Source organism: Rhinoraja longicauda, chromosome 21 (genome assembly GCF_053455715.1).
Source record: "Rhinoraja longicauda isolate Sanriku21f chromosome 21, sRhiLon1.1, whole genome shotgun sequence".
NCBI lineage: Eukaryota > Metazoa > Chordata > Chondrichthyes > Rajiformes > Arhynchobatidae > Rhinoraja > Rhinoraja longicauda.
The window spans coordinates 4,282,637-4,309,644 of NC_135973.1; the positions used below are offsets into that span (position 1 = coordinate 4,282,637).

A 27,008-nucleotide genomic window follows, 5' to 3' on the forward strand; every position below is an offset into this window, starting at 1 on the left:
TTAATGTTCTGTGGTTTGTTTTATGTGGGGGGCGGGGGGCAGGGGGGCGAGGGAAACTTTTTTTTCAATCCCTTACCTTTTCTGGATCGTATCCCCGGTCGCACTGCGGCCTAACATCATGGAGCTGGCGGCCTTGTTCGAGACTGACTTTGAGCCCCACCGCGGAGCCATGGACTCACCATCGGAGCCTGTGATCCCTTGCCTGGGATCGATGCTCCAACCGCGGCCTGCGGATTTCAACATCGAGGAGCTCACGGTCTCGGGTAGAGACTGATATCGGGAAGCTCCAAGCCGCAGGAGGTTGGACCAGCCCCGACCTCAGGAGTCTGATCGCCCGGCGCGGGGAGCTGAGATTCCCCCCGATGCAGGAGCTTGATCGCCCCGACGCGGAGGGCTCAACCGCCAGCTGCGGGAGTGAAGATTGCCCCGACAACGGAAGGTTCTAGTGCCCTGACCGCGGGAGAACAAAAAAGGGAAGATGCTGGAACTTTCTTTTGCCTTCCATCACAGTGAGGAATGTTGGGGAGTCGCTGTGGTGGATGTTCATGTTAAAAATTTATTTGGGTGTCTTGTTGCTTTTTATTGTTATGACTGAATTGCAATCTGAATTTCACTTTACCTTAATTGGTACACGTGACAATAAACTGACCTTGAAACCTTGATTTATCAGTGAAGGACTCACTACTATCATTCCGGCTGTAAATATTGGAACAATATTTAGTTTGGCACAGATATATTGTTGCTTTAGATGGTGCAAGAGCGAGCCTTTAATTACAGTCTGAGTTGATTCTGCTGTCATTTCTCCATATAGTGCCCAGTATTCTGGCCTTACAGATTTGAGTTCTTAGTTTTAGACATTTATTAATTCCCAGAGCAGAATTAGCAGAATCCTAAACTGCAAAGTGCTGGAGGAACTTGAAGTATAGTCAGGATCAGCTTCAGTTTGTTTAGTTGAGTTTGTCACGTGTACTGAGGAACAGTGAAAACCTTTTGTTGCGTGCTAACCAGTCAGCGAAAAAGACAATATGTGATTACAATGGAACCATTTACAGTGTACAGATACATGATAAATATCTAAACTATAAACTCTTGATTAGTACGGGTGTCATGGGTTATGGAGAGAAGGCAGGAGAATGGGGTTAGGAGGGAGAGATAGATCAGCCATGATTGATTGGCGGAGTAGACTTGATGGGCCGAATGGCCTAATTCTGCTCCTGTCACTTCTAACCTTACACCACACTACTCTCAACTCTGAACTTTTAACGACTGTCATTGTTTGCACAAAAGGTTCTTTTGCATTTATGTTGTGGTTATTAATTTATTGTTGTTTATTGTGTTATCTATGTGTATTGCATTTACTGGAAGTAATAATTTCTTTGTTCCATCGTCAATAGGCAGGAACGGGGTACTGATTGTGGATGATCAGCCATGATCACATTGAATGGCGGTACTGGCTCGAAGGGCCGAATGGCCTACTCCTGCACCTATTGTCTATTGATACATATGACAATCACTCCTTATTCTTGACGGAGACCCAACACAGAGACCGAGAACTGCAGGATATTTGTCACTCTGCCCACATTCATTGGAGCACAACAGTTGACAGAGGTTTGAAATGAAAACAGAAAATGTCCTAAATGTTCAAGCAGGTTAGGTGGCAGAGATAGCACCTTGATGATCTTTCAAAAGCTGGTTCCAATAGTCACTGCCCTAAAGCAATCACGTAGCTTCCCTCTCCACCGATGCCACTAAACCCCTGAGAATTTCCAGTTGTGTACGAAGGAACTGCAGATGCTGGTTTACACAGACACAAAAAGCTGGAGTAACTCAGCGGGTCAGGCAGCATCTCTGGAGAAAAGGAATAGGTGATGTTTCTGGTCTTGATCCGAAACATCTCCTATTCCTTTTCTCCACAGAATTTCCAGTTATTTGATTAGTAACGGTGTCAGGGGTTATGGTGAGAAGGCAGGAGAATGGGGTTGAGAGGGAAAGATAGATCAGCCATAATTTAATGGCAGAGTAAACTTGATGGGCTGAATGGCCTAATACTGCTCCAAGAACTTACAAACTTAATTATCTTCACTCAGCTTTTCATCAACTGCAGTATTTTACATTTGCTAGTGGCTGGTTGTTCATGGTGAACCACTTACCCTGGATTTATAGAGTGATACAGGTGTGGAAACAGGCACTTCAGCCCAACTTGTCCACACCGGCCGACATGTCCCAACTATACCCACCCGCCTTACGCCCATATCCCTCCAAACCTGTCCTATCCATGTACCCGTCCAACTGTTTCTCAAACGTTGGGATAGTCCCAGCCTCAACTACCTCCTCTGGCAGCTTGTTCTATACACCCACCACCCTTTGTGTGAAAAAGTTACCCCTCAGATTCTTATTAAATCTCTCCCCCTTCACCTTAAACCTGTAAACCTGAATTCTATAAACGTATTTATTGAGGAAAAAAGGCACAAATTCACTTAAAACAAAACACGATGCATATCCATTGTCAAAGTTAATTTTATTTGGACATAATCAAAACTTTAGTTTTAGAAAAATATTACCTTTCTATAGAAAAAGTTTGAAAATGGAAATTGTCACATTAAATTCTTGGATGATTCATTTCAAAGTTAAAAAACAAAATATCTTGATACTTAATTTTATTAGACACCAAAAATTCATAGAACAATGATAATTAGTTAGATTATCTCTGAGAACATTAACAACTCGTCCAATATTCATTCTTAGCAACAAGATCGAGTATAGATGCTGAGTTTGATTATTTCCTCAATGCAGATCCTACATATGTTTAAAGGTGCAGGTTTCTATACATTTCCACTAAACACCTATGCCAAATGGTTATTTTCAGTAGTTAGAGGTATACATGCTCCTAAATATTTTCACACCTAAGTAGGAATCTTCTGCCTTATTCCTGTGAATCAACATTTTCTCGCGGAACAAACTTGAGGATTATCGGTTTTTTAGGATGCATCGGTCCTTTCACATTCAATTCTAATGGGATCTGCAACAAAAACAGGAATGGTGTTTAGATTTGTTTAGTTTATAGACACAGCGAGGAAAGAGACCCGTCGGCCCACCGTGTCCGCGCCGACCAGCGATCTCCGCACACGAACACTATCCTACACACTAGGGACAATTTACAATTATACCAAGCCAATTAACTTGCAAACCTGTACGTCTTTGGAGTGTGGGAGGAAACCGGAGAAGCCGGAGAAAACCCACACAGGGCACGGGGAGAACGTACAAACTCCGTACAGACAGCACCCGTAGTCAGGATCGAACCCGGGTCCCTGGCGCTGTGAGGCAGCAACTCTACTGCTGCGCCACCGTGGTGATGACAGATTAACAGAGAAGTTTGACAGATGAATTAAATGTCATCTCATTGTCTTTCTGCCCACTCCATAACTCACTCCCTTTATGTCTGTGTGGAGTTTGCACGTTCTCCTTGTGACCACATGTGGGCTTCCTCTGGGTGCTCCGGTTTCCTCCCACATGCCAAAGACATGCAGGCTTGTGGGTTAATTGGCCCACTGTAACATTGTCCCGAGTGTGTTGGAAGATGAGAAAGTGGGATAACATAGATCTAGTGCAAACATAGAACCATTTACAAAGCTATAAATTGAAAGATACAGCATGGAAATGTTCAGCCCATCAAGTCCATGCCAACCATCGACTTAGTGGGCCGAAGGGCCTGTTTCCACGTTGTTTCTTTCCATTTACAGCAAGTGCTTTGTAAATGACGCCAATATTTACCACTTCAAGGATAGAAACAAAATGCTGGAGTAACTCAGCGGGACAGGCAGCATCTCTGAATAGAAGGAATGGGTGACGTTTCGGGTCGAGACCCTTCTATCCAGAGATGCTGCCTGTCCCGCTGAGTTACTCCAGCATTCTGTGTCTATCTTCGGTTTAAACCAGCATCTGCAGTTCCTTCCTACAACATTTACCACTTCAATCCCTTTTTCATGCAATTCCTCTGTCTGCAGAACTCACCGGTGTCTCGGCACAAGGTACGAGGGTCAGATGCTGCAGGAGTGAAACGATTGCCATCTTGATCATGAGCTGAGCAAACCTCATCCCAATGCAGTTCCGTGGACCCATCCCGAACGGCAGGTAGACGGCAGGATTCACAGACTCTCTTGCCTCTTTACTGAACCTAATGATGTGGGCATAGATCGCCGTCAAATGGGTTAGGAGAGAACACTTTGACACAACACTTTGACTCTGCAACCACTTAATCAGGGGGTGGTGAATCTGTGGAATTCATTGCACAGACGGCTGTGGAGGCCAAGTCATTGTGCAGATTGACAAATACTTGATTAGTACGAGTGTCAGGGGTTATGGGGAGAAGGCAGGAGAATGGGGTTCAGAGGGAACGATAGATCTGCCACGATTGAATGGCGGAGTAGACTTGATGGACAGAATGGCCTAATTCTGCTCCTATGACTCATCAACTTATGAACTATGTCATTCCCTAATACTCAAATCTAATTTACAAATCCATCTTGTCCTGCAGTATGGTAGTCACGGACAGACTGTAAAGAATTGGCATCATCGACTGCACAGGGCGGCACAGTGGTTTACTTGGTGCCTTACAGCGCCAGAGACCCGCGTTCGATCCTACAGATGCTGTCTGTGTGGAGTTGGCACCTTCTCCCTGTGACTGTGTGGGTTTCCTCCAGGTGCTCCGGCTTCCTTCCACATCCCAAAGATGTGTGGGTTTGTAGGCTAATTGGCCTCTGCAAATTGCACTTAGTGTATAATGGGTTGATGTGAAAATGGGACAACGTGGAACTAGTGTGAACGGGTGATCGATGGTCAGCGAGGACGGAGTGCTGAAGGCCGTTTTCCCACGCGGTCTCTCTACACTAAACTAATACGGTTGCGGAGCTACAATGGGTGAGGATCAGTGCGAATGAAACACAAGACATTGCTCACCTCTCGGGTCTGAACTCCTCTGGTTCTGGCCAATGCTTTGGATCGCGGTGCAGGACATAAGCAGGAATCACGACCACGGTGTCCTTTGGAATGGTCAACCCATTGAGTTTGACATCTTTCTTGCAGACTCTTTCCAAACGGGGCGCAGGAGGATATAATCGAAGTGTTTCACAAATCACCATTTCCAGATACTCCAAATACATCACACCATCGTAGGTAGGAGGAGCCTTCAAAGAGAAACACACTTAACAACTGCACGGATATCAGTATCGACGGGAGGTGATAATGGAAGCCGGATGGCGCCAGCAATGGCTGCCTCGCCAACAGTCTGTCCTTTCCATCTTTGTGTTTTAATTGCATGTGTTAAATGTATGTTTTTAGTGTTCTTTAGCTTGTTTTGTTGCATGAAGTAGATTTGAGGGGCTGATTCAGCTCCTGTTCTCTTACATTCAGTTTACAGAGATACAGCATGAAAACAGGCCCTTCGGCCCACCGAGTCCTCACCAGCCATTGGTCAGCTGTTCACACTGGTGCTATATTATCCCACCTTCTCATTCACTTCCTACACACGCGGTGAAAACTTTTTATAGACAATAGGTGCAGGAGTAGGCCATTCGGCCCTTCAAGCCAGCACCACCATTCAATGTGATCATGGATGATCATTCTCAATCAGTACCCCGTTCCTGCCTTCTCCCCATACCCCCTGACTCCGCTATCCTTAAGAGCTCTATCTAGCTCTCTCTTGAATACATTCAGAGAATTGGCCTCCACTGCCTTCTGAGGCAGAGAATTCCACAGATTTAAAACTCTCTGACTGAAAAAGTTTTTCCTCATCTCTGTTCTAAATGGCCTAACCCTTATTCTTAAACTGTGGCCCCTGGTTCTGGACTCCCCCAACATTGAGAACATGTTTCCTGCCTCTAACGTGTCCAACCCCTTAATAATCTTATATGTTTCGATAAGATCCCCTCTCATCCTTCTAAATTCCAGTCTATACAAGCCTAGCCACTCCAGTCTTTCAACATACGACAGTCCTGCCATTCCGGGAATTAACCTAGTAAACCTACGCTGCACGCCCTCAATAGCAAGAATATCCTTCCTCAAATTTTGAGACCAAAACTGCACACAGTACTCCAGGTGCGGTCTCACTAGGGCCCTGTACAACTGCAGAAGGACCTCTTTGCTCCTATACTCAACTCCTCTTGTTATGAAGGCCAACATTCCATTGGCTTTCTTCACTGTCTGCTGTACCTGCATGCTTCCTTTCAGTGACTGATGCACTAGGACACCCAGATCTCGTTGTACGTCCCCTTTTCCTAACTTGACACCATTCAGATAATAATCTGCCTTCTAATTCTTACCACCAAAGTGGATAACCTCATACTTATCCACATTAAACTGCATCTGCCATGCATCCGCCCACTCACACAACTTGTCCAAGTCACCCTGCAACCTCATAGCACCTTCCTCACAGCTCACACTACCACCCAGCTTTGTATCATCTGCAAATTTGCTAATGCAGCATTTCATTTTACAGAGGCCAAACAATCTACCTCTTTGGGAGGTGGGAGGAAACAGGAGCACCAAGAGGAAACCCAGGCGGTCACGGAGAGAAGGTGCAAACTCCAAGACAGCATCCTAGGGCAGGATTAGGTCTGTGGCACGGTGCGGTGGCGACTCTACCAGCTGCACCGCTGCAAAAAGTTCAAATGTTTGCTAATCTCCCCTTATAATATATTCAATAACTCCTTCTCCATCGCTTTAGTCTTTTCTTTTAGACTTTAGAGATACAGCGCGGAAACAGGCCCTTCGGCCCACCGAGTCCGCGACGATCAGCGATCCCCGCACATCAACACTATCCTACACACACCAGGGACAATTTACAATTTTCACCAAAGCCAATTAGCTGACAAACCTGCACGTCTTTGGAGTGTGGGAGGAAACCGGAGCACCCGGAGAAAACCCACGCGGTCACAGGGAGAACGTACAAACTCCGTACAGGCAGCATCCGCAGACAGGATCAAACCAGGGTCTCTGGCGCTATGGGGTAGCAACTCTACCGCTGCGCCACCGTGCCGCCTCTGTCTGGGAGATAAACGTGACTGTCTGAGCAAAGATAGTCATCCCCTCTCTCTCACCTCACCGCCTTCCCGCCACCATGGGCAAGTCCCCATTCTGAACCAACGCCACTGTCCTTATAACATTGGCCCCACCTCAGAAATACAGGCAATCTGTTCGATGACGTTGAGCTTGGCGGTAGTACGGCCTTCAACGTTGAGCTGCAGTAGCGCTAAACCTCGACAGTTGGCGGCATTTGACGGTGCCGCCTGGCCTGGGGAGGCGCGGAGTTTAGCGGTCTGCAGACGTGGCAAAGACATTAGTTTCGCTTTAAGGGCTTATGAGCCTGTCAGCTACTCGCGGGGGAGGGGCCGCCTAGAGGCTGCCTTTGTCTTGTGGAGGCAGTGGAGCACATAGTCACCAGTTGCCCCAAATACCAGCCACCGAATGGTGAACGAGGTCTGATTGACCTGGACGATGACACGTTGGCCTGGCTTGCCTCAACGGAGGAGGAGGAGGAGGAGAAGGGGAAGGAGAAGGAGAAGGAGAAGAAATACAGGAACCTCAATGGCCTTAAAACACAGCGGAACATCAAGGAAATAAAGTTGGGTGATAACTGATAAATCACGGTCTTTCGCAAGGACTCACTTTGTTGGGAAAAGCCTTGTCTATTTCCTGCTGCAGTTTCTTCTGTACATCGGGGTGAACAGCAAGACTGTAGGCAGTGTACGAGAGCGTGTTACTGGTGGTCTCATATCCGGCAAAGATAAAGGTGATTGCTTGCGCCATGATCTCCACATCGGTCAGAGCTGCAGAGAGGGAGAAGAGCCTGTGTTTATTCTGCAAACCATCTTATAAAACACTGTTGGCATTGATGGAGATAGACACAAAGTGCTGGAGTAACTCAGCGGGTCAGGCAATATCATTGGAGAAAAGGAATAGGTGTTGTTTCGGGTCGAGACCCTTCAGACAGATGGATAGACACAAAGTGCTGGAGTAACTCAGTGGGTCAGGCAGCATTTCTGGAGAACAAGGATGGGTGACGTTTCGGGTCAGGACCCTTCTTCGTGCTTTCAAATAGATGGATTTTAATTGCGAATGCTTCCTAAGATGTATTTAGGTGCTTATGTATAGTGATACGTACTGAAATGTATCCATAGAGCTCAGAGGGCCATCGGAACACAGCTACCAGACTTGGAGGGCATCTACAACACACGATGCCTCAGAAAAGCCACCAGCATCCACAAAGACTCTTCACACCCCTGCAACAGTCTGTTCGAACTCCTTCCATCGGGCAGACGATACAAGGCCTTCTATGCCCGCACCTCCAGACTCAGGAACAGCTTCATCCCCAGGGCCATAGCTGCTATGAACCGGTCCTGCTGAGCCGGATGGCCACAACGCATAGATCAACTTGCACTTTACCCTGTCCAAAACTGTTACAACTGTTCGTTTCGTTGGGTTGCTGCTGTCTAAATTACCTAAATTAGTGCATCGTATGGGAGGCGCATTCCCAATCTCGTTGTACCCCTGGGTACAATGACAATAAAGATATATTGTATTGTATTGTATTGTATTGTATACAAAAATGGATTTCACTGTACCTCGGTACATGTAATAATAATAATAATACATTTTATTTATATAGCGCTTTTCATATACTCAAAGACGCTTTAGAGATTTTGAGAACATAGGGAAATTAATAAATAGATAAATAAGTAAATAAATAAATGAACAGAGAAAGGAGACAGTAGGTGAGGTGACCTTCAGTGGTTGAAGGCAGTACTGAACAGGTGAGACTTCAGCGATGTTTTGAATGTGGTGAGTGTGGGGGAGTCTCTAACGGTTTGGGGTAGTGAGTTCCATAGGGTGGGAGCAGCGATGGAGAAAGCCCTGTCCCCCCAGGATCTGAGTTTAGTCCGGATGTGGGGGGATAGGAGATTGGCAGCGGCAGAGCGGAGGGTGCAGGTGGGAGTGTGCCTGTGGAGGAGGTCGGTCAGGTAGGATGGGGCCAGGTTATGGAGGGCTTTGTAGGTTATGAGGAGGATTTTGTACTGGATTCTCTGGGGGAATGGGGAGCCAGTGGAGTTTATAAAGGACGGGGGTGATATGGTCACGGATCGAGGTGTGTGTGAGTAGACGGGCAGCGGAGTTTTGAATGTATTGAAGTTTATTGATGATTTTTGAGGGTGCGCCATAGAGGAGGCTGTTGCAGTAGTCCAGACGGGAGGTGATGAAGGCGTGGATGAGGGTTTCTGCAGCTGTGGAGGAGAGGGATGGACGGAGACGGGCAATGTTTTTGAGGTGGAAGAAGGCTGTCTTTGTGATGTGTTTGATGTGTTTGTCGAAGGAGAGGGTTTGATCAAGGATGATTCCAAGATTCCGGATGTGAGGTGAGGTGGATACTGGGAGACCATCAATGTTGAGGATGAAGTTTTGGGTGGATTTGGTGAGCATTTTTGGACCAATGATGATGATTTCAGATTTGTTGCAATTGAGTTTGAGGAAGTTTGATTGAAGCCAAGATTTTATTTCAGTAATGCAGTTTGTCAGTGTAGAGTGTGTGGTGGAGGAGATTGACTTGGTGGAGATGAGGAGCTGGATATCATGTGACAAATAAAGTACCATATCAAACCACACCAAGCCATACCAAACCACACACCACACCACGCACACCCTACACCACACACACCACACCCCACACACCAAACCACACACCAACCCACACCAGGCACACCCTACACCACCCACCAAACCACACCACACTCCACACCACACCAAGCCACACACCAAACCACACCACACCCCACACACCAAACCACTACACACACCAAACCACACACCCTACACCACACTAAACCATACTGGTAATACCTTTGTATGTTGTACCATCAGCATTGTTCTCTTGCTCAGTGATGGAGCCAGTCACTTGAGAATCAACCATCATCTGCAGAAAATCCACCCGATCCTAGCAGGTAAATATAAAAGAAACAGAGGCTCAACCGTGAGGTCACAGAAACAAGTTCTAGAATTAACCATGGCCCTGAAATTGGGCAGAATTGCCTCCTGCACGGTCAGAGCGAGAATGCACCCTGTGGCGCAGCGGTAGAGTTGCTAGAGCGCCAGAGACCCGGGTTCCATCCTGACTAACGGGTGCTGTCTGTGTGGAGTTTGTACGTACTCACCGTGACTTGCATGGCTTTTCTCCAGGAGATCCAGTTTCCTCCCACACTTCAAAAATGTACAGGTTTGTAGATTAATTGGCTTGGTATAATTGTAGTTGCACAATTGTCCCTAGTGTGTGCAGGATAGTGTAAATGTGCGGGGATCACTGGTCGGCAGCGACTCGATGGGCCAAAGGGTCTGCTTCTGTGCTGTATCTCTAAACTAAACTAAACTGAACCTAGATTCTAATTACGGAAGAAAAGCCAGTTCTGACCTCCACCCTCCGTACCATAGAATGGTTACGGCACAGAAAGAGGTCATTTGGCACATCGGCCCTGTGCCAGCTCACTATACGAGCAAATCTCTTGTTCCTCCCATCAACCCATCTTCTTTGCAGTTCTCAATATTGATATTTACAATTAAACGGTGGCTTGTGTCCCCAAGACTAATTCATTAAAGTAGACCAAATAGCAATCGTGGCAATATAGGTCCCTGGGAGACACGGTTATTTATCCCTATCCTGTTTAAGAAATATCCGTTCATCGCCAACCTCTGATTTCTGTTAGAGTCATAGAAGCAGAGGCATTCAGTATGGAAACAAGCCTAACTTGCCCATGCCGACCAAGAGACCCCATCTACACTAATCACACCTGCCTGTGTTTGGCCCATATCCTTGTAAACATTTCCTATCCATATGCCTGTCCAAATGTCTTTTAAATGTTGTGATAGTACCTGCCTCAACTACCTCCTCTGGCAGCTCGTTCCTCATAGCTACCACCATCTGAGTGAAAAAGTTGCCCCTCAGATTTTGATTGAATCTGGCCCCTCTAACCTTAAACCCATGTCTGATTCTTGATTGCCCTACTCTGACTAATAGTGCATTTACCCTATCCATTCCCCTCATGATCTTATACACCTCTATTAGATCACCCCTAATCCACCTGGGCTCCTAGGAAAAAGGTCCTAGCCCGTTCAACCTCCCCCTGTAGCTCTCACATTCTGGCAACTGTGCCAAGAGCTTCATCTACGTTGCTAAGCCTCGTAAGTGGTCCCTTATCAAATGACTTCTGGAGGTTCATGTTTACCATTACCTAAGATGGGTCTCGACCCGAAACATCACCCATTCCTTCTCTCCAGAGATGCTGCCTGGCCCGCTGAGTTACTCCAGCATTTTGTCTCTATCTCTGACCCCATTACCTACCTACATCAATCTATTAGGCGACTGGAGGGATATGGGCCAAATGCAGGGAAACGGGACTAGTTTAGATGGGGCAACATGTTCAGCATGAACGAGTTGAGCCAAAGGGCTTGTTTAGTTTAGTTTAGTTTAGAGATACAGAGCGGAAGCAGGTCCTTCGGCCCACCGAATCCCCGCCGACCAGCGATCGATCCGCGGACGTTAACACTACCCTGCACACACCAGGGACATTTTTTTACATTTACGCCAAGCCAATTAACCTACAAATCTGTACGTCTTTGGAGTGTGGGAGGAAACTGAGCATCTCGGAAAAACCCCGGCAGGTCACGGGGAGAACATGAAACTCCTATGCCTAGCACCCATAGTCAGTATCGAACCCGGGACAATGGCGCTGCAAGGCAGTAGCTCTATTATGATGCCACCGTATTGCTCCATGACTCCATGGTGAGATTAATACTCACAGTGTGTATGCTTTTCTGCCTCTTTGCCTTTATTTTTGACACGACTGCCATGAAAAACGCACCCACATCTCTTGGGAAGAAGCTGCAATTAAATTTTGCCAGGATTGGAATAAAGATAGGAAATAATACTGGAAAAAAAGGAAAAAAACACACAAATTACTGCTTTTGGACATTGTGGAGTGGAAAAGTAGTAAAGAGTGATGGAGTGGAAGGTATAATTAAGCCGGGATGGCAAACTGGCACAGCTGGTAGGCTTGCCACCTCACAGTGTCAAAGACCCGGAATGATCCTGACCTTGGGTACTGTGTGTGTGTGTGGACTTTGAACGATCTCCCTGTGACCAAGTAGGTTTCCTCCGGGTGCTCCGGTTTCCTCCCACATCCCAAATCCGTGCGGGTTGTAGGTTAATTGGACTGTGTAAAATTGCCCTTAGTGTGTAGGGAGTGGATGTGAAAGTGGGATAGCATGGGACAAGTGTAAACTAGATGGTTGTCGAGAACTGTGTGGGATGAAGGGCCTGTTTCCATGCTGTATCTTTCAATCAATCAATTCAAAAAGGAGGAAAGTAACAGTGGATAAAGACTGAAGTGGAATGGTGCAGAGTTGGGGACAAAGCAGGAAAGACCTGAATTTTATTGCGCCTCTCACAGACTCCAGGAATTCAAGATGCTGCACTACCAATTAAACATTATTGAAAAGTAGTTCCTCACATAATGTAGGAATACAGTGGACAGCAATTTCCACAGACAGCACTGAGAAGAAGACCTCCAGATCAAGAGACTGCTGATGCGGGAATATTGAGCACAAAAGCAAAGCGCTGGAGGAACTGAGGAGCCAGATGGGGTCGGGACGAGGAGGGATTTCTTTAGCTAGAGGGTGGTGAATCTGTGGAATTCATTGACACAGATGACGGTGGTGGCCAAGTCATTGGGTATTTTAAAAGCGGAGATTGACAGATTCTTGATTAGCAAGGGTGCCAAAGGTCATGGGGAGAAGGCAGGAGAATGGGGTTGAAAGGGAATGATAGATCAGCCATGATTGAATGGCAGAGGAGACTCGATGGGCTGAATGGCCTAATTCTGCTCCTATGACTTATGAACTTATGCAACTGAATGGAGATTTCCTTAACCACAGATCTTAGAAGGAACACTTCAGATTTCCCTAAATTAATAGTTTGAATCACTTACCAACCAAAAGTAGTGCAGGGTCAAAGAAGGAAAAATCTACAAGTTTCTTGACATTGGTGACAAATGGGTCTTTGGGATTGTTGATGGAGTCAATGTCCACACTGAAAGAAGTGCTGGTGACCGCATCCATACTGTAGGAGCCAAACACACTGAGAAGGAAGAGCACTCATCAACAACTGTTGACTATTTAACCACATGAGACAATTTAGTCGCTACATAGAATTTACGTCACAGATCCAGGCTAGCTTTCTTACAAATATATCTATATATTTGAAACTGCAGAAGCTGGAATTGTGAGCAAAAGGCACTGTGCTGGAGTAACTCAGCGGGCCAGGCAGCATCTCTAGACCTCCCCCTTTCAGACACTGAACGGTCGGTCCTCAGCAGAGGCCTTACCTTTGTTCCCCTCCGCCCCCACATCAACGAGTTCTGCGTCCGCCATGACGTGGAGCTCTTCTTCCGCCGCCTCCGCCTCCGAGCCTTTTACCATGGTAAGGAGTCCCGACCCACCACTGATGACCCCTTCTCCCGTCTCCAACGGACCCCCTCCACTTTTACCCCCCAGTATGGCCTACTACCCTCACTAGAACTTTTTATTTCAAACTGCCGGCGTGACATCAGCCGCCTCAAATTCTCCACTCCCCTGACTAACTCCAACCTCTCCCCTCCTGAACGTGCAGCCCTCCACTCACTCCGCAACAACCCGGACTTAATAATTAAACCCGCTGACAAGGGAGGGGCTGTGGTAGTCTGGCGTGCTGACCTCTACCGCACCGAGGCCAGACGACAACTATCAGACACCTCTTCCTACCTATCCCTGGACCATGACCCCACCGATAAACACCAGACCTTCATCAGCAGCACCATCACCGACCTCACCAACTCCGGCGATCTACCCCTCAGTGCCTCCAATCTCATAGTTCCCCAGCCCCGCACGGCCCGATTCTACCTCCTACCCAAAATCCACAAACACAACTGTCCCGGCAGACCCATTGTCTCTGCCTGCTCATGCCCCACCGAACTTATCTCTACCTACCTCGACTCCATCCTATCCCCCCTGGTTAAATCCCTCCCCACCTACGTCCAAGACACCTCACACGCTCTCCATCTCCTGGATAACTTCCGGTTCCCAGGCCCCCACTCCCTCATTTTCACCATGGATGTCCAGTCACTCTACACTTCCATCCCCCACAAGGATGGTCTCGAAGCCCTCCGTTTCTTCCTCGACCGTAGAACCAGCCAATCCCCATCGACCAACACTCTCCTCCGCCCAGCAGAGCTGGTTCTTACCCTCAACAACTTCTCCTTTGACTCCTCCCACTTTCTCCAAACCAGAGGCGTAGCTATGGGCACTCGCATGGGCCCTAGCTACGCCTGCCTCTTTGTCGGGTACGTCGAACAATCCCTGTTCCAGACGTACACTGGCCCCATCCCCGAACTCTACCTCCGCTACATCGACGACTGCATTGGTGCTACCTCTTGCACCCATGCAGAACTCACTGACTTCATACACTTCACCTCCAATTTCCATCCTGCCCTTAAATATACCTGGACTATCTCTGACATCTCCCTCCCGTTTCTGGACCTCACCATCTCCATCACAGGAGAAAAACTAGTGACGGACATTTACTACAAGCCCACCGACTCGCACAGCTATCTGGACTACACTTCTTCCCACCCGGTCCCCTGCAAAAAGTCTATCCCCTACTCCCAATTCCTCCGTCTACGCCGCATCTGCGCCCGGGATGAGGTGTTTCAGACTAGGGCTTCCGAGATGTCCTCGTTTTTCAGAAAACGGGGCTTCCCCTCCTCCATTATAGATGAGGCTCTCACTAGGGTCTCTTCTACATCCCGCAGCTCCGCTCTTGCTCCCCCTCCCCCCACTCGCAACAAGGACAGGATCCCCCTCGTTCTCACCTTCCACCCCACCAGCCAGCGGATCCAACATATCATCCACCAACATTTCCGTCACCTACAACAGGACCCCACCACTGGCCATATCTTCCCATCCCCTCCCCTCTCTGCGTTCCGCAGAGACCGTTCCCTCCGCAACTCCCTGGTCCACTCGTCCCTTCCTACCCAAACCACCCTAACCCCGGGCACTTTCCCTTGCAACCGCACGAGATGCAACACCTGTCCCTTTACCTCCCCCCTCAACTCCATCAAAGGACCCAAACAGTCTTTCCAGGTGAGACAGAGGTTCACCTGCACCTCCTCCAACCTCATCTATTGCATCCGCTGCTCTAGATGTCAACTTATTTATATCAGCGAAACCAAGCACAGGCTCGGCGATCGCTTCGCTGAACACCTGCGCTCGGTCCGCATTAACGCAACTGATCTCCCGGTGGCCCAGCACTTTAACTCCCCCTCCCATTCCCAGTCTGACCTCTCTGTCATGGGCCTCCTCCAGTGCCATAGTGATGCCCGCCGGAAATTGGAGGAGCAGCACCTCATATTTCGCCTGGGCAGTTTGCGGCCCGGTGGTATGAACGTTGACTTCTCCAACTTCAGATAGCTCCTCTGTCCCTCCCTTCCCCTCCTCCTTCCCAGATCTCCCTCTATCTTCCTGTCTCCACCTATATCCTTCCTTTGTCCCACCCCCGACATCAGTCTGAAGAAGGGTCTCGACCCGAAACGTCACCCATTCCTTCTCTCCCGAGATGCTGCCTGACCTGCTGAGTTACTCCAGCATTTTGTGAATAAATCGATTTGTACCAGCATCTGCAGTTATGTTCTTATAGCATCTCTAGAGAATATGTACAGGCGATAATAAAGTTATGATGAGTCCAAGATCATTTTCTTCCTCTGTAAGAACGCTAACAGATTAAAAGTGCACGGGGAAAAGTTTAAATAATAAAGTTTAAATTGGTGACACTTGGACTGTCTTTGATCAGTCTTTATTGGCTTTATCTTGCACTAAACGTTATTCCCTTATCATGTATCTGTACACTCTAAATGGCTCAATTGTAATCATGCATTGTCTTTCCGCTGACAGGTTAACACGCAACAAAGGCATTTCAGTGTACCTCGGTACACATGACAATAAACGAAACTAACTAAAATCAGACAGATTACTCACTCCTTCATATCAACCCCGTTCAGCTTTGATTTCTTTTGAGCGAATTTCACTAGGTTTTGAGCATAGTGATTAATTATCGGGAACATCTGAGGGGGGGAAAGGGTAAAATAAAGACAAGCAAGGTAAAACAACCAACATCATCAAAGATCCACATCTCCCTGGCCACGTTCCTGCCTCTCGCTCCTACCATCGGGAAGGTGGTCAGTTTGAGCATAGTTGGCTAAAATTGGAGAAATCAATGTTCATGGTGAAGATACACAAAAAGCTAGAGTAACAGTGGGACAGGCAACATTTCTGGAGAGAAGGAATGGGTGACGTTTTGGGGTGAGACCCTTCTACAGCAATGTTCATAGCTTTGGGTTGAAAGCTGCCCAAGGCGGAACATGAAGAGCTGTACCTCCAGGTGCGAGTGTGGCCTCACACAGGGCGAGGAGGCCCAGGACAGAAAGGATAGTGCAGGATTAGGAAGGGGAGTTAAAGTGATTAGATTTAGATTTTAGATTTTTTTAGATTTAGAGATACAGCGCAGAAACAGGCCCTTCGGCCCACCGGGTCCGCGCCGCCCAGCGATCCCCGCACACTAACACTATCCTACACATTTACATTTGCCCAGCCAATTAACCTACATACCTGTACGTCTTTGGAGTGTGGGAGGAAACCGAAGATCTTGGAGAAAACCCACGCAGGTCACGGGGAGAATGTACAAACTCCGTACAGACGGCACCCGTAGTCAGGATCGAACCTGAGTCTCCGGCGCTGCATTCGCTGTAAGATAGCAACTCTACCGCTGCGCCACCGTGCCGCCGTAATCCGGGATTAGTATCTGGGAGGTCCAGTAGACCATGGTGGACCGTGCACAAGTGTTCGGCAAAACGGTCGCGGAGTCAACACTTGATCCCGCCGATCTACAGGAGGCCACATCAGGATCGCCAAATGCAATTAATATGTAGTAGAAAAACGGCAGATGCTGGTTTAAATCGAAGGTAGACACAATATGCTGGAGTACCTCGACTTTCAGAAAGCTTTCGACAAGGTCCCACATAGGAGATTGGTGGGCAAAATTAGAGCACATGGTATTGGAGGTAGGGTACTGACATGGATAGAAAGTTGGTTGACAGACAGAAAGCAAAGAGTGGGGATAAATGGGTCTCTTTCAGAATGGCAGGCAGTGACTAGTGGGGTACCGCAAGGCTCGGTGCTGGGACCCCAGCTATAAACAATATACATCAATGACTTGGATGAAGGGATTAAAAGTACCATTAGCAAATTTGCCGATGATACAAAGCTAGGTGGCAGTGTGAACTATGAGGATGATGCTATGAGGTTGCAGGGTGACTTGGACAGGTTGTGTGAGTGGGCGGATGCATGGCAGATGCAGTTTAATGTGGATAAGTGTGAGGTTATCCACTTTGGTGGTAAGAATAGGAAGGCAGATTATTATTTGAATGGTGTCAAGTTAGGAAAAGGGGACGTACAACGTGATCTGGGTGTCCTAGTGCATCAGTCACTGAAAGGAAGCATGCAGGTACAGCAGGCAGTGAAGAAAGCCAATGGAATGTTGGCATTCATAACAAGAGGAGTTGAGTATAGGAGCAAAGAGGTCCTTCTGCAGTTGTACAGAGCCCTAGTGAGACCACACCTGGAGTACTGTGTGCAGTTTTGGTCTCCAAATTTGAGGAAGGATATTCTTGCTATTGAGGGCATGCAGCGTGGGTTTACTAGGTTAATTCCCGGAATGGCGGGACTGTCATATGTTGAAAGACTGGAGCGACTAGGTTTGTATACACTAGAATTTAGAAGGATGAGAGGGGATCTTATCGAAACGTATAAGATTATTAAGGGGTTGGACATGTTAGAGGCAGGAAACATGTTCCCAATGTTGGGGGAGTCCAGAACCAGGGGCCACAGTTTAAGAATAAGGGGTAGGCCATTTAGAACAGAGATGAGGAAAAACTTTTTTAGTCAGACTTGTGAATCTGTGGAATTCTCTGCCTCAGAGGGCAGTGGAGGCCAATTCTCTGAATACATTCAAGAGAGAGCTAGATAGAGCTCTTAAGGATAGCGGAGTCAGGGGGTATGGGGAGAAAGCAGGAACGGGGTACTGATTGAGAATGATCAGCCATGATCACATTGAATGGCGGTGCTGGCTCGAATGGCCGAATGGCCTACTTCTGCGTCTATTGTCTATTGTAACTCAGCGGGTCAGGCAGCATCTCGGGAGAGAAGGAACGTTTCGGGACGAGACCCTTCTTCAGACTGATATTAAACTCTGTATTAAAGCTTTCTATGTATTATAATCTCTCTCACAAGGGCGGCACGTTGGCACAGCAGTAGAGTTGCTGTCTTACAGCGCCAGAGGCCCAAGTTCGATCCTGTCTGTACGGAGTTTGTACGTTTTCTCCGTGACCTGCATGGGTTTGCTCCGGGATCTCCGGTTTCCTCTCACAATCCAAAGACGTACAGGTTTGTAGGTTAATTGGCTTGGTATAAATGTAAATTGTCCCTAGTGTGCGTTAGTGTACAGGGATCGCTGGTTGGCGCAGACCCGGTGGGCCTGTTTCTCTAAACTACACTACACTAAATGCAATGAACCTGTTGTTAGGCCAAACGTAGAAGGTAAATGTACAAGAACAGGTTCAAAGATCAGATTTGATTTATAGGAGTTTCACATCTTCACCTCTTTCAGTCTCCCAGTGGTAAAGGTTGGCGAAAGCACACTTCGGATTCTCTTCCATCGTTCATCTGGAACAATCATCACGGAGTCCTCGAATGGCCCATTCAGACCAAAATCCTGAAAGGAATGAAGATTAAACATCTCATGTTTGTACCGGCTTCACGTGCAAGATTCTCTATAACACGCGTTTCCACAACATGAATTGGATATAACATAAGTGATGAATTGGGGAATACTGTTTGCATTATGTGGGCCAAATATTTTATAATGCAAATTTAACGGGATTTCAAGAAATTCAAGAGAACCACTTTGTTACTTTGGAACTTGTTAAGCAAAAAAAAAAAAAAGCTGTCTTGGATTTCAATAGTTTAGGTGGAAAAACTGTTTCTATGTTACCTTCTTGTAATAATCAGGCACCATTGTCTCTTAAGAACACAGCTGTTATTGAAGAAGGACCCTGACCCAAAACATTGTCTATCCATTTCCTTCCATAGATGCTGCCAGACCTGCTGAGTTCCTCCAGCACTTATTGTTTTGCTCAAGATTCCAGCATCTGCAGTTCCTTGTGACTCCTAAAATCCCTTACTAGCTTAGGTAATGTTACCGCAACTCCATTAAATGCATGGCATTGGAAAAGTGGGGCTGCATCCTGCACCAAGAAACTCATGCAATCCCTCCCCTCTCCCCCTCCATACCCACCCAAGTCACCCTCCCAGTTCCACTGTTCACATCCTTGTATCCCTCTCGTTACCATATCTTCCCCGGCCAACAATGGGCCATTATGGACTCCACCTTTCTGTCATCTGTTGCTGGCCCTGATTTGTTCTGGTCTTTTCTCGCCTCCAGTTTCCCTTCTCCCCCACCTCTATCTTTCAGTCTGAAGAAGTGTTCCGACCTGAAACGTCTCCTCTCCTTTCCTCCAGAGATGCTGCCGAGCCCACTGAGTTACTCCAGCATTTTGTGTCTAACCAAGAAAGCTAATCTAATTACAGAAGTGAAGAGAATGAAACAGGAACAGGGCTACAAGTGAAACTGCTGGGTCAATGCACAGAAATGCTTTAGATAAGACACAAAATGCTGGAGTAACTCAGCGGGTCAGGCAGCATCTGTGGAGAAAAGGAATAGGTGATGTTTCGGCTTGAGACCCTTTCGCAATCTGAGGAACTCCATACAGACTCCATCCACATTAGGCAGGAAATGGTTTTGGGTAGACTGATGGGACTGAAGGCTGATAAATCCCCAGGGCCTGATGGTCTGCATCCCAGAGTACTTAAGGAGGTGGCTCTAGAAATAGTGGAAGCATTGGAGATCATTTTTCAATGTTCTATAGATTCAGGATCAGTTCCTGTGGATTGGAGGATAGCAAATGTTATCCCACTTTTTAAGAAAGGAGGGAGAGAGAAAACGGGTAATTATAGACCAGTTAGTCTGACATCAGTGGTGGGGAAGATGCTGGAGTCAATTATAAAAGACGAAATTGCTGAGCATTTGGATAGCAGTAACGGGATCATTCCGAGTCAGCATGGATTTACGAAGGGGAAATCATGCTTGACAAATCTACTGGAATTTTTTGAGGATGTAACTAGGAAAATTGACAAGGGAGAGTCAGTGGATGTGGTGTACCTCGACTTTCAGAAAGCCTTCGACAAGGTCCCACATAGGAGATTAGTGGGCAAAATTAGGGCACATGGTATTGGGGGTAGGGTACTGACATGGATAGAAAATTGGTTGACAGACAGAAAGCAAAGAGTGGGGATAAATGGGTCCCTTTCGGAATGGCAGGCAGTGACCAGTGGGGTACCGCAAGGTTCGGTGCTGGGACCCCAGCTATTTACGATATACATTAATGACTTAGACGAAGGGATTAAAAGTACCATTAGCAAATTTGCAGATGATACTAAGTTGGGGGGTAGTGTGAATTGTGAGGAAGATGCAATAAGGCTGCAGGGTGACTTGGACAGGTTGTGTGAGTGGGCGGATACATGGCAGATGCAGTTTAATGTACATAAGTGTGAGGTTATTCACTTTGGAAGTAAGAATAGAAAGGCAGATTATTATCTGAATGGTGTCAAGTTAGGAGGAGGGGGAGTTCATCGAGATCTGGGTGTCCTAGTGCATCAGTCAATGAAAGGAAGCATGCAGGTTCAGCAGGCAGTGAAGAAAGCCAATGGAATGTTGGCCTTCGTAACAAGAGGAGTTGAGTATAGGAGCAAAGAGGTCCTTCTACAGTTGTACCGGGCCCTGGTGAGACCGCACCTGGAGTACTGTGTGCAGTTTTGGTCTCCAAATTTGAGGAAGGATGTTCTTGCTATGGAGGGCGTGCAGCGTAGGTTCACTAGGTTAATTCCCGGAATGGCGGGACTGTCGTATGTTGAAAGGCTGGAGCGATTGGGCTTGTATACACTAGAATTTAGAAGGATGAGGGGGGATCTTATTGAAACATATAAGATAATTAGGGGATTGGACACATTAGAGGCAGATAACATGTTCCCAATGTTGGGGGAGTCCAGAACAAGGGGCCACAGTTTGAGAATAAGGGGTAGGCCATTTAGAACGGAGATGAGGAAGAACTTTTTCAGTCAGAGGGTGGTGAAGGTGTGGAATTCTCTGCCTCAGAAGGCAGTGGAGGCCAGTTCGTTGGATGCTTTCAAGAGAGAGCTGGATAGAGCTCTTAAGGATAGCGGAGTAAGGGGGTATGGGGAGAAGGCAGGAACGGGGTACTGATTGAGAGTGATCAGCCATGATCGCATTGAATGGCGGTGCTGGCTCGAAGGGCTGAATGGCCTACTCCTGCACCTATTGTCTATTGTCTACAGACCATCGATTACTTGTTCACACTAGTTCAGGGGCTCTCAGTCTGAAGAAGGGTCTCGACCCGAAATGTCACCTATTCCGTTTTCTCCAGAGATGCTGTCTGACCTGCTGAGTTACTCCAGCATTTTGTGTCTATCTTCGGAGTAAACCAGCATCCACTGTTCCTTTCTACACAGAAATGCTCACCCGCCTGTTGGTGAATACGGTGTAGAATTCTTTTATTAAAATAGTTTTAATCAGGTCGGGTTCCATAATGCAGAGAACTGGTTTTCTTCCATCATAAATCCTGAATGAAAACAAACATAAATATTTCGCCAGTTTGATTCTTCATAATAAGCAAAAAAGAAGTAGAAATATCAAGGCTCATTAAAACTCGAGACACCTCAGTGTCAATACTTGAATGAAAGAGTGACCATATGTCCAACTTTTGTTTGGAAAACATTCTGTAATGTGGCTTGGAAATGTATTTTGAAACGGAAAAATATACTTACCCCCAAATATTTCCATACTTCCTGTAGCATTCCACATCAAAGTTAAACATGCCCTGGCCGAGAGGAAAACAAATCGTCAGTGATAGTGATCGCAGACAGTTCCACCACTAATTTTCCAGCAGCGTAAGAAAAAACTGCAGATGCTGGTTTAAACTGAAGATAAACACAAAAAGTTGGAATAACAGGCAGCATCTCTGGAGAGGAGTGGGTGACATTTTGGGTCAAGACCCTTCTCCAGTCTGAAGAAGGGTTTCGACCCAAAACGTCACCCATTCCTTCTCTCCAGAGATGCTGCCTGTCCCGCTGAGTTACTCCAGCTTTTTCTGACTAACTTCCCAGCAGCCTTGGTTCCACAGCCTTTCTGGATTATCCGTTTTACCGGACCAACAGTGGTCGCGAGAGAAGTCCGACGTTACCCGACCGGTCCGCCCAGACCGCTGGGGGGGCCGAGATACCGGCCCACAAAGTCGCCCTCGGAGGTGGATGGGACCGTAACTACTGGCTCCGGCCGGGCCGGAGTTCCAGAGCCCCGGCCGCAGGGGGCAAATTCGACCCACCGATTGGCCGCGGAAGTCCCGATGAGGTCGAGGTCGGCCGCCTCACCCGACCGAGGCGCCACATTTTCAGGGGGACTTCCGGTAAGGGATTTCAAGAGCGCTCATGAACTTTTGTCCAGATTAAAGGAGGTGCCGGACCACTAGTGGGAGATCTGTAATACTATTGAATCCAGGTGTAGGGGCACAAGCAGCAGAAAGGTACAGGTGGTCGCATCTTGTCCTGAGTGTGCTTGAGGTGAATATGTTACACTTGCTCGAGCTATAAGACAGGCAATGTTGGATGAGAAGCATCTAAGGGAATCATAAGCGTGTTTAGTTTAAAGATATAGCGTGAAAACATGCCCTTCGACCCACCGAGTCCACGCCGACTACTGATCACAAGTTCTACGTTACCCCACTTTCGCATCCAATCCCTACACTCTGGGGGCAATTTTACAGAGGCCAATTAACCTGCAAACCCGCATGTCTTTGGGATGTGGGAGGAAACTGGAGCATCTTGAGGAAACGCCCACGGTCACAGGGAGAACGTAGAAACTCCACACATACATTGCACCCGAGGTCAGGATTGAACCCGGGTCTCTGGCGCTGTGAGGCAGTGGCTCTACCAGCTGCGCCACTGTGCCGCCCTTAGTGTTTAGTGACCTCCTGATGTATAAATGATTTGGATGAAAATGTCGGCGGCCTGGTTAGTAAATTTGCAGATGAAATGAAAATTGTGCATAGCAAGGAAGGTTGTCCAAGAATGCAGATGATTTGGGAATTTTGATGGAGAGTTTAACCTGGGCAAGTTGCGAGGTGTTGTATTTTGGGAAGTCAAATGTAAGATCAAAGTATACAGTAAAGTGCAGAACCCTTGCATTGAGCATTGTGGTATCGAGAGTTCATAAGTTCTTAAGTCATTAGGCTGATCTATCTTTCCCTCTCAACCCCATTCTCCTGCCTTCTCCCCATAACATCTGACACCCGCAATAATCAAGAATCTATTAATCTCTGCCGTAAAAATATCCATTGACTTGGCCTCCACAGCCCTCTGTGGCAATGGATTCCTTATGAAGTCTTAGGGTCCATCTATATATTAAAACTCTCATTTGTTTGTTTGTTTGTTCCTGAACTACAGCCAAAATGGTGCACGATAGTGCGACTATTTTAGGCCCACCTTGCTCACCGTCGTCCCTTTGGTGCTAATGGAAGAAGTTTAATTGAAATCGGTGTTATATTTTAAAAGTTATTCACATTTTAAAGTTTAAATCTTTGAGGAGGGGAGGGGGAAGAGGGGAGGGGGGGATGGGAGGGGGGATGGGAGGGAGGGGGAGGAGAGGGTGCTGCACCAATGCAGGAGAGGTTTGGGCCCAACGGGTCGATTTGGTCTAGTAGCTCACTAAAAGTGGCAACACAAGTGGTGAAGTGGGCATAGGGCATATTTGGCTTCACCGGGCAAGGCATGGAGTACAAAATCGTTGGGTTGTGAGGTTGTAGATGTATAAACTTTTAAGAAGGGAACTTTAGGTTGGGGAAACTGATGACACCTCTGGTGGCAAACAGCAGGAAACCTTCTTTTAACCAATGCATTCAAGAGAGAGCTAGATAGAGCTCTTAAGGATAGCGGAGTCAGGGGGTATGGGGAGAAGGCAGGAACGGGGTACTGATTGAGAATGATCAGCCATGATCACATTGAATGGCGGTGCTGGCTCGAAGGGCCGAATGGCCTTCTCCTGCACCTATTGTCTATTTGATACCAGCTGGAGTGTTAGCAGGAATTATCGACCCAGTAAAAATAGAATTAAAATAAAAACAGAATCATACTTTTCTGTAATGAAAGAATGTTCCTATGAATGGCATTGGCATCGGCCCCGGAATCCCAAGTCGTTTAAAAAACCTAAATGGCAAAACGCTGTACCTGTGGATTTAATTAAAATGGTTACAATCTTGAAATAAAAAAACAAAATATTGGTTAATTTAAACAAATCTCTAATCCACTTATGCTCTGTGGTCCTTCACAGAAAGTGCATTGTCAGCGGTTTCTTTGGGCAAATTAAAGGGAGATTGGCTGCCTACTTTGCGGATCGCCCCGGTTCATTCTGCCGGGGAGATTTGTGGCCTCACTTCTCCCTGCCACCTCCTCTCTGTTTTTGTCCTCATCATTCGGAGAGCAACTTCCCTCCCTTCTGGGCATGTTTCAAATCTTGGGAATTCATACACAAATTAACAATTTGAAGTAACTACCCTCTTGGTCCCCATTCTCCAAAGGTCCAACTTTCCATGTTCTCCAGAGATGCTGCCCGACCCACTGAGTTACTCCAGCACTTAAGAGCGTGGAAACAGGCCTTCGGTCCAAATTGCCCACACCAGCCAACGTTCTCCCCGTGACCTGCGTGGGTTTTCTCTGAGGTTTTCGGTTTCCTCCCACACCCCAAATTCGCACAGGTTGGTAAATGTAAAAATTGTCCCGAGTGGGTGCAGGATGGTGTTAATGTGTGGCGATCGCTGGTCGGCGCGGACCCGGTGGACCAAAGGGCCTGTTTCCTCGCTGTTTCTCTAAACTATACTAAACTAAACTTGGTGCCCAGAACTGAACACAATATTCTAAATGCAGTCTCACCAACGTCTTATATAACTGTACCATGACTTCCCAACTTCAATACTCAATACTCTGACTGATGAAGGTCAATGTGCCAAAAGCCTTTTTGACCACCTTATCTACCTGTGACTCTGACTTCAAGGAACCATGCATCTGTACTCCTAGATCCCTCTGCTTTACAACACTCCCCAGTGACTCCCACATTTACTGTGTAGGGCCTGCCCTTGTTAGACGTCCCAAAATACAACAACTCACTTTTGTAGTGTAACAAAATAACTGCAGATGCTGGTACAAATCGAAGGTATTTATTTCACAAAATGCTGGAGTAACTCAGCAGGTCAGGCAGCATCTCAGGAGAGAAGGAATGGGTGACATTTCGGGTCGTCTGAAGAAGGGTCTCGACCCGAAAACGTCGCCCATTCCTTCTTTCCTGAGATGCTGCCTGACCTGCTGAGTTACTCCAGCATTTTGTGAATAAATACCTTCGATTTGTACCAGCATCTGCAGTTATTTTCTTATACTTCCTCAGACTGGTGTCGGGGGGGGGGGGGGGGGGGGGGGGGGGGACGGACGGACAAAGGAAGGGGACATCTTACCTTTGTGTCCTTTTGTGTAAACCAGCATCTGAAATTCCTTGCTTTTTTACATCTTTTGATTGTTTTTAAATGATCTCCCCCTGTCTCTAACTTCGAGTTGTTTTTAAAGTAGTGGCGATCTTTACAACTTTGTCCTGCATTATTTCTCTCCACCCCTCCCTGCCACTTCTCGATTTTCCAGTTCTACTGGGAAAGGGGGGTCTTGGTCTGAAAGGTCAATGTGATTCTGCTCTCCTCTCAGACACCGCCTGCGCGGTTTGTTGTTAACTCAACGTTTACAGAAACGTGCAGGAAGGAGCTGCAGGTGCTGGTTTTACACCGAAGATAGACACAACAACGTTGGACCTTCTTCACACTGTGCTCATCACATTTTAAAGTTTAAATCTTGGAGGAGGAGGAGGGGGGGGAGGAGGAGGAGGGGGGGAGGGAGGAGGAGGGGGGGGAGGAGGAGGAGGGGGGGGAGGAGGAGGAGGGGGGGGAGGAGGAGGAGGGGGGGGAGGAGGAGGAGGAGGAGGAGGAGGGGGGGGAGGAGGAGGAGGGGGGGAGGGGGAGGAGGAGGAGGGGGGAGGGGGGGGAGGAGGAGGGGGGGAGGGGGGGAGGAGGAGGAGGGGGGGAGGGGGGAGGAGGGAGGAGGGGGGAGGGGGGGGAGGAGGAGGGGGGGAGGAGGAGGGGGGGAGGGGGGGAGGAGGAGGGGGGGAGGGGGGGAGGAGGAGGAGGGGGAGGGGGAGAGGGGGAGGGGGAGAGGAGGTGGGGGAGGGGGAGGGGGAGAGGAGGTGGGGGGGAGGGGGGGGAAGGGGGGGGGAAGGGGGGAGCAGGGGGGGGGAGGGGGGAGCAGGGGGGGGAGGTGGAAGTGCCAAGGTCCCGACCCCATTCCTTCTCTCCAGAGATGTTGCCTTTCCCGCTGAGTTACCCCAGCTTTTTGTACGATCTTCGGTTGAAACCAGCATCTATCTGCGGTTATTTTCTTACAGCATCTATCTGCAGTTCCTTCCCACACGTTTTAGCTGCAGTTAAACTTTCTTCTCAGACCCAGGAGCAACTTGTGCGTTGTCCTGACTGGGGTCGCCGGTGAATCAGGCAGCCGGGTCACTTACCAGCCCAGCAAAGCGAGGAGAGTCAGCAGGAAGGATCCAGGTTTGCCCCGACAGGGCGGGCCCGCATCGCCCCCAAACTCTCCCATAACAAGGTGGACAT

General features: G+C 47.7%; 1 protein-coding gene across 1 annotated transcript; it reads right to left on the reverse strand.

Annotated features, from left to right (window-relative positions):
* Positions 1-2,566: 2,566 nt before the first annotated feature.
* On the reverse strand, positions 2,567-27,008 carry LOC144603858 (cytochrome P450 3A13-like). The gene is given in 15 exon segments (XM_078417624.1): positions 2,567-3,019; positions 4,012-4,174; positions 4,957-5,183; positions 7,663-7,823; positions 9,889-9,982; positions 11,839-11,966; positions 13,026-13,174; positions 16,105-16,190; positions 18,782-18,895; positions 21,779-21,878; positions 22,084-22,136; positions 24,444-24,537; positions 26,909-26,937; positions 26,939-26,965; positions 26,967-27,008. Coding segments are annotated over 15 exon segments (1,563 nt in total). The 3' UTR covers positions 2,567-2,923.